General features: G+C 44.2%; 1 protein-coding gene across 5 annotated transcripts in view; it reads right to left on the bottom strand.

The window, feature by feature from the left end:
* LOC139532230 (nck-associated protein 5-like) overlaps positions 1–17,500 on the bottom strand; it is a 160,826-nt gene that overhangs the window by 103,745 nt on the left and 39,581 nt on the right. For all 5 annotated transcript variants that reach the window (XM_071329592.1, XM_071329599.1, XM_071329594.1 and 2 more), the window contains one exon: positions 14,936–15,009. In XM_071329592.1, the coding sequence (XP_071185693.1) occupies positions 14,936–15,009 (74 nt within the window). The remainder of the gene's footprint in view (positions 1–14,935; positions 15,010–17,500) is intronic.

The raw sequence follows: 17,500 nt of genomic DNA, 5'->3' as shown, positions 1-17,500 counted from the left end.
CAAGATTTCACAAAATGGGACAAACACCAAATTGAGACTCTGCATGCAGAATTCTGCAAAAATATCCTCCGTGTACAACGTAGAACACCAAATAATGCATGCAGAGCAGAATTAGGCCGATACCCACTAATTATCAAAATCCAGAAAAGAGCCGTTAAATTCTACAACCACCTAAAAGGAAGCGATTCCCAAACCTTCCATAACAAAGCCATCACCTACAGAGAGATGAACTTGGAGAAGAGTCCCCTAAGCAAGCTGGTCCTAGGGCTCTGTTCACAAACACAAACACACCCCACAGAGCCCCAGGACAACAGCACAATTAGACCCAACCAAATCATGAGAAAACAAAAAGATAATTACTTGACACATTGGAAAGAATTAACAAAAAAACAGAGCAAACTAGAATGCTATTTGGCCCTAAACAGAGAGTACACAGTGGCAGAATACCTGACCACTGTGACTGACCCAAACTTAAGGAAAGCTTTGACTATGTACAGACTCAGTGAGCATAGCCTTGCTATTGAGAAAGGCCGCCGTAGGCAGACATGGCTCTCAAGAGAAGACAGGCTATGTGCACACTGCCCACAAAATGAGGTGGAAACTGAGCTGCACTTCCTAACCTCCTGCCCAATGTATGACCATATTAGAGAGACATATTTCCCTCAGATTACACAGATCCACAAAGAATTTGAAAACAAATCCAATTTTGATAAACTCCCATATCTACTGGGAGAAATTCCACAGTGTGCCATCACAGCAGCAAGATTTGTGACCTGTTGCCACAAGAAAAGGGCAACCAGTGAAGAACAAACACCATTGTAAATACAACCCATATTTATGCTTATTTATTTTAACTTGTGTGCTTTATCCATTTGTACATTGTTACAACACTGTATACAGTGGGGAGAACAAGTATTTGATACACTGACAATTTTGCAGGTTTTCCTACTTACAAAGCATGTAGAGGTCTGTAATTTTTATCATAGGTACACGTCAACTGTGAGAGAAGGAATCTAAAACAAAAATCCAGAAAATCACATTGTATGATTTTTAATTAATTAATTTGCATTTTATTGCATGACATAAGTATTTGATACATCAGAAAAGCAGAACTGAATATTTGGTACAGAAACCTTAGTTTGCAATTACAGAGATAATACGTTTCCTGTAGTTCTTGACCAGGTTTGCACACACTGCAGCAGGGATTTTGGCCCACTCCTCCATACAGACCTTCTCCAGATCCTTCAGGTTTCGGGGCTGTCGCTGGGCAATACGGACTTTCGGCTCCCTCCAAAGATTTTCTATTGGGTTCAGGTCTGGAGACTGGCTAGGCCACTCCAGGACCTTGAGATGCTTCTTACGGAGCCACTCCTTAGTTGCCCTGGCTGTGTGTTTCGGGTCGTTGTCATGCTGGAAGACCCAGCCACGACCCATCTTCAATGCTCTTACTGAGGGAAGGAGGTTGTTGGTCAAGATCTCGCGATACATGGCCCCATCCATCCTCCCTTCAATACGGTGCAGTCGTCCTGTCCCCTTTGCAGAAAAGCATCCCCAAAGAATGATGTTTCCACCTCCATGCTTCACGGTTGGGATGGTGTTCTTGGGGTTGTACTCATCCTTCTATTCCTCCAAACACGGCGAGTGGAGTTTAGAGCAAAAAGCTCTATTTTTGTCTCATCAGACCACATGACCTTCTCCCATTCCTCCTCTGGATCATCCAGATGGTCATTGGCAAACTTCAGACGGGCCTGGACATGCGCTGGCTTGAGCAGGGGGACCTTGCGTGCGCTGCAGGATTTTAATCCATGACGGCGTAGTGTGTTACTAATGGTTTTCTTTGAGACTGTGGTCCCAGCTCTCTTCAGGTCATTGACCAGGTCCTGCCGTGTAGTTCTGGGCTGATCCCTCACATTCCTCATGATCATTGATGCCCCACGAGGTGAGATCTTGCATGGAGCCCCAGACCGAGGGTGATTGACCGTCATCTTGAACTTCTTCCATTTTCTAATAATTGTGCCAACAGTTGTTGCCTTCTCACCAAGCTGCTTGGCTATTGTCCTGTAGCCCATCCCAGCCTTGTACAGGTCTACAATTTATCCCTGATGTCCTTACACAGCTCTCTGGTCTTGGCCATTGTGGAGAGGTTGGAGTCTGTTTGATTGAGTGTGTGGACAGGTGTCTTTTATACAGGTAACGAGTTCAAACAGGTGCAGTTAATACAGGTAATGAGTGGAGAACAGGAGGGCTTCTTAAAGAAAAACTAACAGGTCTGTGAGAGCCGGAATTCTTACTGGTTGGTAGGTGTTCAAATACTTATGTCATGCAATAAAATGCAAATGAATTACTTAAAAATCATACAATGTGATTTTCTGGATTTTTGTTTTAGATTCCGTCTCTCACAGTTGAAGTGTACCTATGATAAAAATGACAGACCTCTACATGCTTTGTAAGTAGGAAAACCTGCAAAATCGGCAGTGTATCAAATACTTGTTCTCCCCACTGTATATATAATATAACATTTGTAATGTCTTTATTGTTTTGAAACTTCTGTATGTGTAATGTTTACTGTTAATTTGTATTGTTTATTTCACTTTTGTATAATATCTACCTCACTTGCTTTGGCAATGTTAACACATGTTTCCCATGCCAATAAAGCCCCTTGAATTGAATTGAATTGAATTGACAGAGAGAGAGAGAGAGAGAGAGAGAGAGAGAGAGAGAGAGAGAGAGAGAGAGAGAGAGAGAGAGAGAGAGAGAGAGAGAGAGAGAGAGAGAGAGAGAGAGAGAGAGAGAGAGAGAGAGAGAGAGAGAGAAAGAGAGAGAGAGAGAGAGAGAGATAGAGAGAGGCTTGGCTGCCCGGGACAAACTCCAGCCCATCTGCCGCAATCACAATCAGTCTCAGCTGAATGGCTGTGACAAACCAAAGCCCCGAGCCTCTCGATCAGGACGCCTACGAGGGTCGAGAGGGGAGAAATGGGGGAGAAGTGGAGAGGAAGGGGGAGGGGACCCCTCTCCATTGTCTCCCCCCTCCACTGTGAAAAGGGGGCAGACACTGGAGGGGTGAAATGGAAATTGAAAGGGTCCTGGCTGGCGAAAACAGTCATTGTTAAAATAAAGAGGAAGAGAAAGGAAGAGCTACTCACAGCCTAGCCAATCACAGTCCCTCTGCCCAACATGCACTAGTCACTAATGTCACTAAATGAACAATTACTCAAAAACACATGAGCAATTAGTAGCACCACAACCAAAGGGGACAGAAGCGGATGCCTCCTAGCGAAAGTTATGACGAGTGAAAGTTGTAGTTGGGTGAAAAATAAACATGCACATACCACCGCATTTTCGGTCAGAGAAAGTTAGAAGTCAATCAGATGGTGGTAAAACCAGAAACGGGCACATTCCAGTGAGAACAGGCAGGATCTGAAAGCCAACGTTTGAACTGGTTAGAGGACGCAACATCAGCTGGAAAGTGTGTGCCGTGACCGTAAAGTCTTGGCGTGTCAAGACGACATACTTTCACTTTCATCACGGGATCATTGTGTCCCATAAAGTTGACAGTGAGAAACATACTCGTAATAACAGGGAAGATTCACGACGGCTTATTATGTTGAATATGACCGAAGTGTCATGCATCAAGCGTATTGCATTTATCATAAGTTGCAGATGTGTCTTACACACACACACACACACACACACACACACACACACACACACACACACACACACACACACACACACACACACACACACACACACACACACACACACACACACACACACACACACACACACACACACACACACACACACACACACACACACACACACACACACACACACACACACACACAATCTGAATATGTGGTGAGGGTGTAATTTGATTTCTAGAGCAGGTGGTCACCAATTTAGTCCCATTGTCCTGTTTGAATAAAAAAGATAAATGGACTCAGAAGTCAACAGGAACGGATACATAATCAAGAAATATTGAGGAGTAGCCCCCACTTTAATTCAATAAACTGCATGCCCCGTCAACATTGAGCGACGGCCATGTCTACAACGGGATCCAAAATGGACACACAGAAACACAGCTTGTCTGTAGTGAGACAGAAACCAGCAGAACAAGCCTAGTCACTCATAGCAGAATCCGAAACCCTCCGAAACAGGAAGCTCTGTTTGTTTGGACTTCCACCACATGGACATTGTTTTAAAATGTGTAAAAACATGTCCAGGGGTGAGTTAGTGTGTGTGTGTGTGCGTGCGTGCGTGCGTGCGTGCGTGCGTGGGTGCGTGCGTGTGTGTGTGTGTGTGTGTGTGTGTGTGTGTGTGTGTGTGTGGTAAGTGATCTTCTCAACTCATTAGGAATCCCTGATTACTCCACTGCCTGTAGTGTCAGTGACAGATTCCAATGTTTGTAAACACATGGGTGCCAACATACCCCACACACACAACCTGACTGGTTCCACTAACACCACCACCACCACCACGACTACTACCATCCCCCCTGTTAACCATCACCAACGGGCTAGCATTCCACTGAAAGGTGGGTGGTGGATGGTGGTACTGCTGGGAGAGGAAGGGCCCTCCCTTCCAGGGTTGATAAGGGGCGGTGTGGGGGGAATTGGAGTTGAGGGGGGGCTCTCCTTCTCTCCTCCTTGGTAAAAAGCGACCACAATCCCCCAGCCATCAGACATTCATGTCATTAATCCGGGAGGGCTTATTAAAACATGTGTGGACGGAGGGAGGACAGAGGAGGTTGATGACGTGCGTCACTTAGCTGAGCGCATTACGTGACCAGTTTCTGCCGCCATCGTCGTCAAGGTCTGTGTTCCCCCCCGGACACTCGCTAATCAGGGGGCGATAATCATGGGATAAAATGCAATGGTGTGCGTGTGTATAAATGTTCCCCCCCTTCCTTAATCTTCAGGGCCTCAAACACTATTTACCACATCTTATTGGCTCAGACAAACACAACTGCCAAGCATTTGTATACATGTCTGAATGTCTGAACACTAAATGAGGTACGCTAAAGTCTAAATACCCTTTTGAAACTAAAACCAGAAGTGTTGATAGCATTTTTTTCACCTTTCATACTTATTTGTCAACAGACTACCCCCTTGGGCTGTTTGCACGTTGAGACGGGCGGTGGGAATGCCATAGTGTAGACATGGGCGTTTATTTACCCAACACACACACAGGCTACACCGCTCGGGCTACACTGCACTCAACCACCGCCCTAGACAGCAATCAGACTATGGAAATCATCTGAGCTGTGATCGTCCACTTTGGGACGGCCCCACCGACCGCAAACTGGAACAGCCATTTAACATTTTGTTGGGGGGCCAGATTGAACGTGCAACACGATGAGTGGGATCTGTGACAATGTGCCTCTGTCATGTTCCATTAAGCAAGGGAATGGGTTGGTGTGATATGTTGGGGGTGTGACACCATTCCTAGCCTGACCGTGCTACTCAAGGGAATGGGGGTAGCTAGTCCAAGATGTACTCTTAAGGAGCCTACCGTTACTCCTTATGGTCCAAGGCCCTTATATGTTCTTTTCAGAGGTAGCCCAATACTCCCAATACTCCATCTAAACATGAATCGGTTCTGAATTGCGTTACGGTTCGAGAAACATAAAGGCCTCTACTTTTATATCACATCACAATCATTTCACAAAGGCAAAATCTACACTGTAAAATCTACATTGTAAAATCTACACTGTAAAATCTACACTGTACACTGTTTTAACCGGCCTTGTCACAGATGCAGCCGGGCAGTATTTTTCAGTGACAACACATTTCTGGCGGCCTTCTTCCGTTCCACACAGGTGTTCAGGGCATGCTAGATGTAGATGGCTAAGGTTGTCCCTCGGCCTTCCGTCTGGTTCCCGTAAACACGAGCTGTAACTCGCCGATATGGCCGTGTAGGAACACTAACCTTATAAAGGTGTGTATCAAATGATTTCTCGCCGATATGAAAGGTAAGGTCCTTATGCTTCCAAAACCGTAACTCAAGCGACGTTTGTTAGTGTTCAGACCCAGCGGCACGGCTCTTAAACAAAACTCCCCCTTACAGAAGATTCCTTCGTACAATGACACTCCCGTGTAATGCAATGGAACTGAGAGTCATGATCAAGGGCTGTGGCTCGGGGCGAGAATGACATACGGGGGATGTAGGTTTGGATTCAACACCATATTCTTTACGATTCTAAAGAGGACAATGATTTGCCTGATCCCAGATCAGTCCTGTATAGACGATTCCTATGGTCATTGGCGTGCCAAACTGACCAGATAGCTGATCTGTGACCAGCAGTCTAACCAATGATTACTGTTGACACAAAATAATATATATATACATAACATTTAATAATAAATGCCATTAAGCAGACACTTTTATCCAAAGCGACTTAGAGTCATGCGTGAATACATTTTACATATAGATGGTCCCGGGAATCGAACCCACTACACTGGCGTCACAAGCACCATGCTCTACCACATGAGCTAAACAGGAGCAAAAAAACTACAGCGTATACAATGTTATAAAGCAATAAATACTGTAAAAGAAATCAATACTGAAATGACACAGCATGGTTTAATTCATTACTAGCACCCAAACCCAATAGTGAGTCAGTCTGGTACTTGGCTGGAGGTGAATAGCACAGATGCAGCTACTGTGACATCCAGAAGAATACTGCGCCAGACCTGCACCTCCTCTATCTCGCCACACATCTCAATACAAGGATGTTTCTCCAAACGGTTAAAAGCGACCGTGTCAGTCAAAACAACTGCATGCTTTGGTGAATACGTACAAAAGAGCAAAAACAGTGTTTAGCCTACTAGCTTACCTTGATAATAAAGCCAAGGAACTCCACTCAAAACATCTCAGGAAACAATCGCTCACCTAATATACTGTACATCTAAAGACTCAAAGTATCACAACTGTAGATGCCACCCATTTTGCTCAAAATAGAACAACATAGCGGCTCAAACGTTGCGATGTGTGTATGTGGTGCCATAGTTAGCATGGCAGGCATCATGAGATTAATGGTGTGGAAGCCATTGGGTTGGTTGGGTCAATAAAAGTGTTCATTAGTAATTACACAAGGCCACAGTGACCACTCTTCTTCGCCGGATCTGATTTTCCACAAGAACAGTCCTAATACCTCCACTCAATGGACCTACAGTACTGTAAGCAGCACAACAAAAAGTCCCTTTATTATAATGTTGTGTAATATCGTTTATTTATTCAACCTATTTAATCAGGAAAGACCCCTGAGGTTAGAACAGATTTTACAGAGCCCTTCTTTGTACAGCCTACCAAATCAAAACAAATCAAAGTTTATTTGTCACGTGCGCCGAATACGACAGACCTTACAGTGAAATGCTTACTTACAGGCTCTAACCAAAAGTGCAAAAAAGGTATTAGGTGAACAATAGGTAAGTAAAGAAATAAAACAACAGTAAAAAGACAGGCTATATACAGTAGCGAGGCTATAAAAGTAGCGAGGCTACATACAGACACCGGTTAGTCAGGCTGGTTGAGGTAGTATGTACATGTAGAAATGGTTAAAGTGACTATGCATATATGATGAACAGAGAGTAGCAGTAGCGTAGAAGAGGGGTAGGCGGGTGGTTGGTGGCGGGACACAATGCAGATAGCCCGGTTAGCCAATGTGCGGGAGCACTGGTTGGTCGGCACAATTGAGTTAGTATGTACATGAATGTATAGTTAAAGGGACTATGCATATATGATAAACAGAGAGTAGCATCAGCGTAAAGAGGGGTTGGGGGGGGCACACAATTCAAATAGTCTGGGTAGCCATTGACCTCGTTCATGTAAGAATTGAACACAAGCACACAAACACTTATCTTAAGTAACAGGATGCGTTCAAATTCAAAATGGCCGCGACTGTAGATGACCACTTAGCTTATGATTGACCTTGAGTACATCATAAAGAGAACTGCATGGCCCACGAGGACGCTACTGTGGTACCGTGTGGACTGAATGGTGGGGGTGGTGATTGGATAAAGGGCCAGCATAACATTTCAGTCACTAGCCTAAGTGCTTTCCTTCTCCACTGTACTATAGCACAGAGATATTACGGCGAGTTAAGACGACACGTCCTTCAGAATGTATTAACAAAAAGCTTCATTAACCCATTCGATTAACCTCTTCCTCTCATAAGCGCCATAAAACTGATGCATGTTTTTAGCCAGGCCTGGCCATACTGATAAATCACGGGAGACCCACAGGGCTCTTACAGTTAGCCTACAGTTAAGCCTGGTTAAACCAGACTGAACGCTGCGTTCAATTGGGATCAACGGTGAACGCAGCGTTCCGTTTGGCTTATCCAGGCTATCTTTCAGTAGCCACGGACATAAACAGTACTGGACCAGACTGGGTTGATGTTAGTGGTTGGAGATCCATATAATGTACTGTGGCAGTCATGGCTGACTTGTGTTATGGGTCAACAACAGTGTCAGGCTTTAACCAATTGGCCGAAGTGTTTTCATCACCTATAGATAGTACAGTGCAGTATTGACCAAGAAGATGCACAACAGTGAGCACAGCTCTCCACGGTACTATGATTAAAGACTAAGCTAAGCAGCTAAGCTAAGACGAAGCTTAGACTAAGCTTAGACTAAGCTAAAGTTAGCGTTATGCTAAAAACAGATGGAACATACAGGCTAAAAGCACATGCTGCATATTTCCTCAAGTATTGTTCAGTTCTCTGTTCAGAATTTACTCTTGAGTAGCTCAAAGTACGCTATATTCATCAGGGCACACATGTAAGAGCTTGAAATAACAACCACTGATTACAAAAAGAAACATATTTCACCGAATCCAATCAAATACAAATACAAAAATGTATTTGATGAGAGTTTTCTGAGGGAAAAAGAGGGGGGGTGGGGGGGGGGATCTCTCTGCAAAACATTTCTATAGAAAACCAATGGATTAATTTATCTCCGACTATGGTGGGGGAACTGACCTTTAATCAATGCATTAGGCTAAGTCTCTCACTCACAGGAGGGCACATAAATACACAATTGACCTTATTAGGTCTCTGGTGGGGGCTTAGCATTATCAAATGAAAGCATTAGACTGGTCAACTTATCCAATTACAGTTGTCAAATGCATGGCCTTCACCCAAGTGAGACGACTGCAGAACAGAGCCTTGGGGCGGGCAGTTGCATTGTGGGGCATACCAAGGGAAGGCTCGGCCCTATCCTCATCATCTGGAGATGGAGAGAGGGAGAGATGGAGAGCGGGTCGCATACTTCCACATAGGATTACATAGCCTTTCATCTGCTGAGACCGGCGGCGGCGGCGGTGGAGGAACAGAGGCGTCTTTGAGGTCGAGACATGCCTTGTAGTAACATCAGTGAGCCGCACAGCTACAGTCACAAGCCGTTAACATCAGTGGAGGAGAAGCCTCCTCCGTTAGCCTGCTATCATCATAGTGGATGAACACACACGAACATAAACATGAACACACGTGCCGACACACACACGGGCTCTCTTTCAATGAAAGTGTCCCTCAGTCTGCGCCCAAAAATGGAACTCGATAAAGATGTATTTCATCATATACTCAACTATGAACTGTTTTTGATGATCATAACGCTGCCTTAGGGTCTTCAACTGAGACGCTGCAATTTCATGATGGGAGGGATTATTGCCCAAATAAATTAGAGGGAATTCAGAAGGAAAATAATTCCATTTACTATGGATGAAATCCCATTTGCAAGCTAAACTGGTAAATGAACACACTGCTCTGGTGGCTATAATTCACCATCTAAGCATAATACAGTACTAGTGAGTAGTGGTAATGTCCTGATCAGGCAAGGACACACACAGACAAGTGAAGGACAGCTATGGGAATACAATATACATTTATTCCAAGTGGCTGAACGTTAGAGAATAATAAAGAGTTACTTTTTACTACTTTTAGACCCAAAGAGAAATACATCCAAACAAAGATATTTCAAAATGGACAGATAATCTATCAAAACCTACTGCCAGACCTCCTACTTCACTCAACTTTGGAGGGATAATTCCTCTCTAAAGATGATAAATAGTTTATTGATCAGCAGATGTCCTGGCTAATGTCCATTCAGGAGGGGCTGCAGATGCACGACTTGCCGGTCCTCATAGCCTTAAGAGACTATCCTCCATAGATCGCCAGCAGTGTGCCCATTCTCCCCTGCTCCCCACCCCACCCCCCTGCTACCCTGAGCAGGCCCCCTGCCTGCCTGCCCTCCCTGAGTCCTCCAAGGTGTGGAGGGGTCACAGACAAACAAAGACGCACACCATCTGCTAAGGGCAAGGCCAGGTGAGACCAGCTTTGGCCACTTGGCTGATCAACGGACAGTGTTCTACATAAAATGTTGGCACAGACACCCAAAGGAAAGTCAATGGAGATTTAGTATGCAATGAAAAACACTTTCATTACATAAGATAAGACCACAGGCAATCCCAACCATACGCGCAGACACATGGACAGAGTGCAAGAAGGAGGGGATGAAGGGAAAAAGGAGGAATTGGCAGAAAGAGGGAACAAAAACTAAATCTGCATTGTTTTAATCCAAGGCCAAGAAAGATTATATATTTCTGTTCCCTCGACACAGCAGCTTTTCAGACAGGGCACGTGACCTTCCACCCGGCCAGTCATGCTTTTTAGTGTCCTGAAGCAGCATCCATATGTCCTCATCCAAATCACGCCTGCCCCCATTCAATAGCTCACTGAAACAGAGAGAAAGCTGTCACTCACTTCACTTTCACCACGTTCCCTCTCTATTCACATGTAGAGATAGATGTACATAACATAGACTTAATATTGTTGCTTGGCCAAATACATCAACTGTGAATCTATCTTTTTGGCAATCATTTCCACATACAATCAACCTATATCTGATACGATAAGAGAGAGCCAGATATAACCGTAACAACCATAAGGAAAGCTTATTTGACGCATCATGACATGTCTCGTCTTGTTTGGAGGTTTTCAATCTGATGTTGACACAGGGCTGTGGAGCCTTTGTTTGTGTTTGTCATGGACGTCATCAGAGTTAATGAAATAATGAGCGATGCCGCGACAGTACCCCACTGTGGTTTTGTTCTATGCTCCCTCGGCCAGTGCTGTGTGTGTGTGTGTGTGTGTGTGTGTGTGTGTGTGTGTGTGTGTGTGTGTGTGTGTGTGTGTGTGTGTGTGTGTGTGTGTGTGTGTGTGTGTGTGTGTGTGTGTGTGTGTGTGTGTGTGTGTGTGTGTGTGTGTGTGTGTGTGTGTTGTGGAAAGGAGTGGATACAAGGAGGCTATATTATGGAACAGATGGGTTTGACATATGATGAGAACATTGGCAAAAAAATGTTTTTGGAGTGAGCTTTCTTGTATTCGTTGGCAGACATTTTAATATGTTTTAAAGAGTTTGATTTGTAATCTGTTTATAGCCTGCAATTACAATACATAGCAATGGCGAAACTGTGGTGTAGATATTGGGGGGGATAGAACAGTAGAAGGGTGCCCGGGGCTCCTCCCCCAGAATTTATTTTGACATTTTAAAACGCATTTCCTGCTATTTATACACAGTTTGACATGACTTATTATGTCTCTCTTCAGGGGTATTTTGAGGGGCATATGGAGGGGTATTTTGAGGGGTAAATGTAGGGATATTTTGAAAACACAGTACAAGTGGAAGTATAAGTGGAATAGAGCATCAAATCAAATCACAGTTTATTGGTCGCCTACACAGTTTAGCAGATGTTATAGAGGGTGCAGCGAAATGCTTGTGTTACTAGCTCCTAACAATGTGGGAAAAAATATCAAACAAAGGGCATTTACAATAAAGTATGGCACGTAATATTGAAATCAGGTACAATATCCTACATCTGTGTAATACCACCCTATAATGTGATAGACTGTATAAATATAATCTTGCATTCGGTCTGTAGGACACAGAAATCTCAAGCCCTGAAGTGGAATCCAATTCGTTCTCTCTCCAGCTTCTTGGTGGATTGATTGCCTTCATTTTCCCAGGAAAAAAAGGAGGAATATAATGTAAGTCCACCCGATGAAGTAGCCGTATGACACAGCCTAATATGGTCGAAGGAGGCGTGCCTGTCTTTATCAGTCCTGAGTTTCTGCTTCAGCCCAACAAAAGAAAGTGTGGAGTAATTTATCACTGTCACTAACAATGTCGAGCAACATCCGAGGAACAGCGGCCAATCCCTAGGATCTGGTCTGTCAGGTCTGTCAGCGTAGCTGTCTATTCCAAGGAGGTTGATTACCATGAATTTGAATATTGTAATTATGCGTACAGTTGAAGTCGGAAGTTTACATACACTTAGGTTGGAGTCATTAAAACTCATTTTTCAACCACGCCACACATTTCTTGTTAACAAACTATAGTTTTGGATCTATTTCAAGGCCTACCTTGAAACTCAGTGCGTCTTTGCTTGACATCATTGGAAAATCAAAAGAAATCAGCCGAGACCTCAGAAAATACCGCTCAGGAAGGAGACGCATTCTGTCTCCTAGAGATGAACATACTTTGGTGCGAAAAGTGCAAATCAATCCCAGAACAACAGAAAAGGACCTTGTGAAGATGCTGGAGGGAACAGGTGCAAAAGTATCCATATCCACAGTAAAAGCAGTCCTATATCGACATAACCTGAAAGGCTGCTCAGCAAGGAAGAAGCCACTGCTCCAAAACCGTCATAAAAAAGCCAGACTATGGTTTGCAACTGCACATGGGGACAAAGATCGTACATTTTGGAGAAATGTCCTCTAGTCTGATAAAACAAAAGTTGAACTGTTTGGCCATAATGACCATTGTAATGTTTGGAGAAAAAAGGGGGATGTCACGCCCTGACCGTAGATTGCTTTGTGTGTTTCTATTTTTTGTTTGGCCAGGGTGTGATGTGGGTGGGCATTCTATGTTTGTATGTCTAGGTTTTGTATTTCTATGTTTTGGCCTGGTATGGTTCCCAATCAGAGGCAGATGTCTATCTCTGATTGAGAACCATACTTAGGTAGCCTGTTTTCCCACTGTTAGTTGTGGGTGGTTATTTTCTGTTTAGTGTTTGTTGCACCTGTCAGAACTGTTCCAGTTATTCCTTTGTTATTTTGTATTCAGTGTTCAGTTTCGAATAAATAAGATGAACACGTATCACGCTGCACCTTGGTCCTCACCTTCTTCCTCTGAATGCCGTTACAGGGGAGGCTTGCAAGCCGAAGAACACCATCCCAACCGTGAAGCACGGGGGTGGCAGCATCATGTTGTGGGGCTGCTTTGCTGCAGGAGGGACTGGTGCACTTCACAAAATAGATGGCATCATGAGGGAGGAAAATGATGTGGATATATTGAAGCAACATCTCAAGACATCAGTCAGGAAGTTAAAGCTTGGTCGCAAATGGGTCTTCCAAATGGACAATGACCAAAAGCATACTTCCAAAGTTGTGGCAAACTGGCTTATTAAGGACAACAAAGTCAAGGTATTGGAGTGGCCATCACAAAGCCCTGACCTCAATCCTATAGAAATTTTGTGGGCAGAACTGAAAAAGCGTGTGCGAGCAAGGATGCCTACAAACCTGACTCAGTTACACCAGCTCTGTCAGGAGGAATGGGCCAAAATTCACCCAACTTATTGTGGGAAGCTTGTGGAAGGCTACCTGAAATGTTTGACCCAAGTTAAACAATTTAAAGGCAATGCTACCAAATACTAAGTGAGTGTATGTAAACTTCTGACCCACTGGGAATGTGATGAAAGAAATAAAAGCTGAAATAAATCATTCTCTCTACTATTATTCTGACGTTTCACATTCTTAAAATAAAGTGGTGATCCTAACTGACCTAAAACAGGGATTTTTTACTGGGATTAAATGTCAGGAATTGTGAAAAACTGAGTTTAAATGTATTTGGCTAAGGTGTATGTAAACTTCCGACTTCAACTTTATGTCATTTTTAAGTATTTGTAGGTAAGTGATTATTTATATGAGCCACTGGAAGAAAAATGTTGAATAGATAAAATTATCATTATCTAATTAGAATATCATTCTGTTTCACCTACAGAAAGAATTTACGCAAACACACAAATTAAAAATCCTTAACAAAACTAAACAATGATCACTAAAACGTAGGGTCAGCCACCCTAGCTATTGCCCCCACTGTCCTTCCAGGTCTAAGCAAGTTCATGGATTCCAAACAGCCCCTGGTGAGAAAACCCCAACCACTCCCATGGGCCAGTCCACACAATAACAACCAGGCCCCTCTAATCTATTAGGTCACTTTCCTGGTCAAAAGAGGAAGGGTCTCCTCTTCTAAAGTGGTGTGAGTGAGACTGTGGACAAGACAATCATTCCTTTACACACCACTTCCTTACCCTTCTATTGAAAGCCGGCCTGCCGTAGCAAAGGCCCTGGTCAGCGGTCAACCTCTAACCCCCACCATCCACCCTGGGTCCACTGAGAGGCCCCTCTCCCAGGCCTCCCTGCTCGCTCAAGGGGAAAATAGTTGCTGGATGGGGGGAAACCAGCTCTTTTGACATGGAGAGTTATAGGATAATGGGGGTGAAGTTTGAAAAATGGTCTCTCTTTTCTTTGGGCGGTGTGACATTCAAGGGTCTAAGGATAGGTTTGAGGGCCAAGGTCATGAGTTTGACCTCTCCACATCCCCATTGTCTCCATGAGAAATGTCCCCAGCCAACCCCAAAACTGAAATGGACTGAACGTACATCTTTGTCTTTCCTCACCTTTAGCACCCTTGTCCTCACCATCACTTCACAATAGCATTTTCTCACCAAGACTGCACACACATCATTGTGTCAGCTTCCCAAACTAAGCAACATTGTTTGGCTGGTTCTCATTGAGAATAGATTGCGTTCAGCTGTTGATATTTATTGGCAACTTGCAGCAGCTGTCAAACCCAGATCAAGGATCCTCCCTTACCTTCGGACATTCCTCCGCTCTTCTTCCAGCTGCTTGAGTAGCTCCTCGATGCACTTGTTGGCGTCCATGTACTCCTGTAAACAACAGATGGAGATGAGTGTCAAAGATAGATTCCATGTGCAAACATGGATGAAGAATATCAGTAATATCAAGAACAGCCCAACAATCCTACACTGTCTCGATTATTATGAAGTTCAGGGGTCGGTGTCCCAGATTAAGCCTAGTCCAGAAGTAAAAAAATGTAAAATAAAAAACTTCTTCAATGGAGATTCTCTTGTGTTTATCAACAGCAGTGGTAAACTACAAAAAAAGGACACAAGACCAGACAGAAGCCTACATGGAGGATGAAAAAACAGATCGATACCCTAGTGTATTGCGTATTGTATATTTTTCCAGCTGGTGCCTTGTTTCCAAACACTCCTCTTCCAAGTGTGAAGAGGAACACTGAGGCAGAACTGGACTGTGTTTCAAAAAAGGTGTGATTCATTCATAGGGTCAATACTTTTTTGGGGTGTTCGTTTCAGGGAGTTAGTAACTCCAGAAGCATCGCTGGGTAACTTCGCCTGGCTGGCCCTGAGTGCAGGCGGCCAGCTGTGTAGTGTCAAGAGGGAATACCTTCACACACACATACTCCACACACACACTCCCAAAGTGTGCTATTGAATTACAGCATGGCCCAAATGAGCAGAGACCCGGGAACAGTATGGAAAAACAGATGTTCAGCTTATTTGACACTTTGCCCTAATGATGTGCTCGTCTATGCCATGCCTGTATAGTGAGTATAAGACATTATTGGAGAATAAATAGGCCACCTGGCCATAATATTCCACCCAGCTGTTCTTTGGAGAAGCAGATAGTGACTGTATCAGTGGTTGGCTACATATGAACATCCAGTAGCGACTTATTTATCCTTCGGTGGTGGTTGTGGCTAGCTTGAATTAATTATTGGTATTGGTGACACGCCTCTCTTGGGTAAAGCGTTATCTCACGGCCACAGACGCCCCCTCCATTGATTTTTAGACCTCCGTCATGTGCTGTTCACGTATAATTGAATCATGGGGAATTCCTCTGAGAGATGACCCAGCTGAGTGTCGTTTAGACTCGTCCCATGAGCATATTTTCCATGCTAGAGACACTTAATAGTGTAAAAATACTGTGTGTATCTAGAACACGGAAAATATGATGGTACAGACAGTATATATTATATGGTATAGCCTACATTGTGGAACACTATAATGTTCTTTCTTAAGCTGAAATAGAGAGAAACCCTTATTGTCAGAAGAGCTTTCTTCTCAGGAGGCAACCGTATGGCTGGCACCTGGGCAATTATCACACTTCAGGACTGACCTGAGGCCAGCCACTGCAGGTGCCCACCGTCTCCAGTATGCCCCCATGCCAACTGAAGATGGCACAAGCCCAGACCTCCAGCCAAAGTCGCCAGTCAAGGGCATACTAGGTGACCAATGATCATCAAGGGCACGGACAGAGGCCAGAAGAACATGGCGATGGCCAGGTGACGATGTGTTTTGTCATTCATAAGAAAGGATATCCAAATGACCAGATGAAATCATCTTAAGTTCACTTTCTTCATCATTTGATTGTAACCTATAAGAAAAACTGTTAAATGCACAAACATGTACTTACTTGTCCTCATATCTGAACAGAATAATTCAAAGTGTTGGTGCTGTTTATCAGTGGTGTCCCCAAGGCCATCTGGAAGTCATAAGGTGCCACTACACCCAGCAGAGATGCCAGTCACACTAAACCCACTGAGTGTCATTAGGACCAAATGAAGTTGCCAGAGGCCTCCCGAGTGACGCAGCGGTCTAAGGCACTGCAGTGCTTGGGGCGTCACTACAGTTCCGGGTTCGAACGTTAAGCGCAGCTAGCTAAGTCTCTGTTGTCATCGCGGAAACCTCTACTAATGATAGGGTTCTGGCGTACTCCTCCTCATACATGAAGGCATGCAAAGAATGTGCAATGGCCTGTCGTAATGTCAAATGGAGGGTATTTAAACCTAAGATTGAAGGCCTGACTCGTATATGTTATGCGGAGAACGCTGCCGTGTATTACATTACGTCTTTGGTGGGGCATTACTCCTGACATTTTTACTGTGTGCGAAAGCTGCAGGGTTCCCACGGGGGCCAGGGCCTACATTGGGAGAGAGAAAATGATGGACCTTTGCCTCAAACTTTATCGAACGCATATTTCGCAAAGTACACTTGGAGTGCGATACAGACCAAATAATTCCTTGAGGTGGTTGAAGTGTCTAAATAGCACGAAAGCTCATAAGGACCGAATATCACCTTTACAGAAAACATCGCTAAATCGTTGGGAGGTTGTAAAACCGTGCCCTGTGCGGCCTGCAAACTCCTCAAACTCCTCCGCAGCAGTGACCAGACTATACCTTCTCTATCTATACAGCCCTCTAGTCAACAGTCAAGCGAGGCTCATTCGCGAAGTGTCTGCAGATCGCATGGATACCAAATCCTACATGGCAAGAAACCAAAGGAAGTTGTTAATAGACGGACTAAAAGTCATACGAGCTCACGAACAGGCGATAAA

Source organism: Salvelinus alpinus, chromosome 10 (genome assembly GCF_045679555.1).
Source record: "Salvelinus alpinus chromosome 10, SLU_Salpinus.1, whole genome shotgun sequence".
Lineage (NCBI taxonomy): Eukaryota > Metazoa > Chordata > Actinopteri > Salmoniformes > Salmonidae > Salvelinus > Salvelinus alpinus.
The sequence above is the reverse complement of the archived record's forward strand: the minus strand, read 5'-3'. Positions and strand labels throughout refer to the sequence as shown.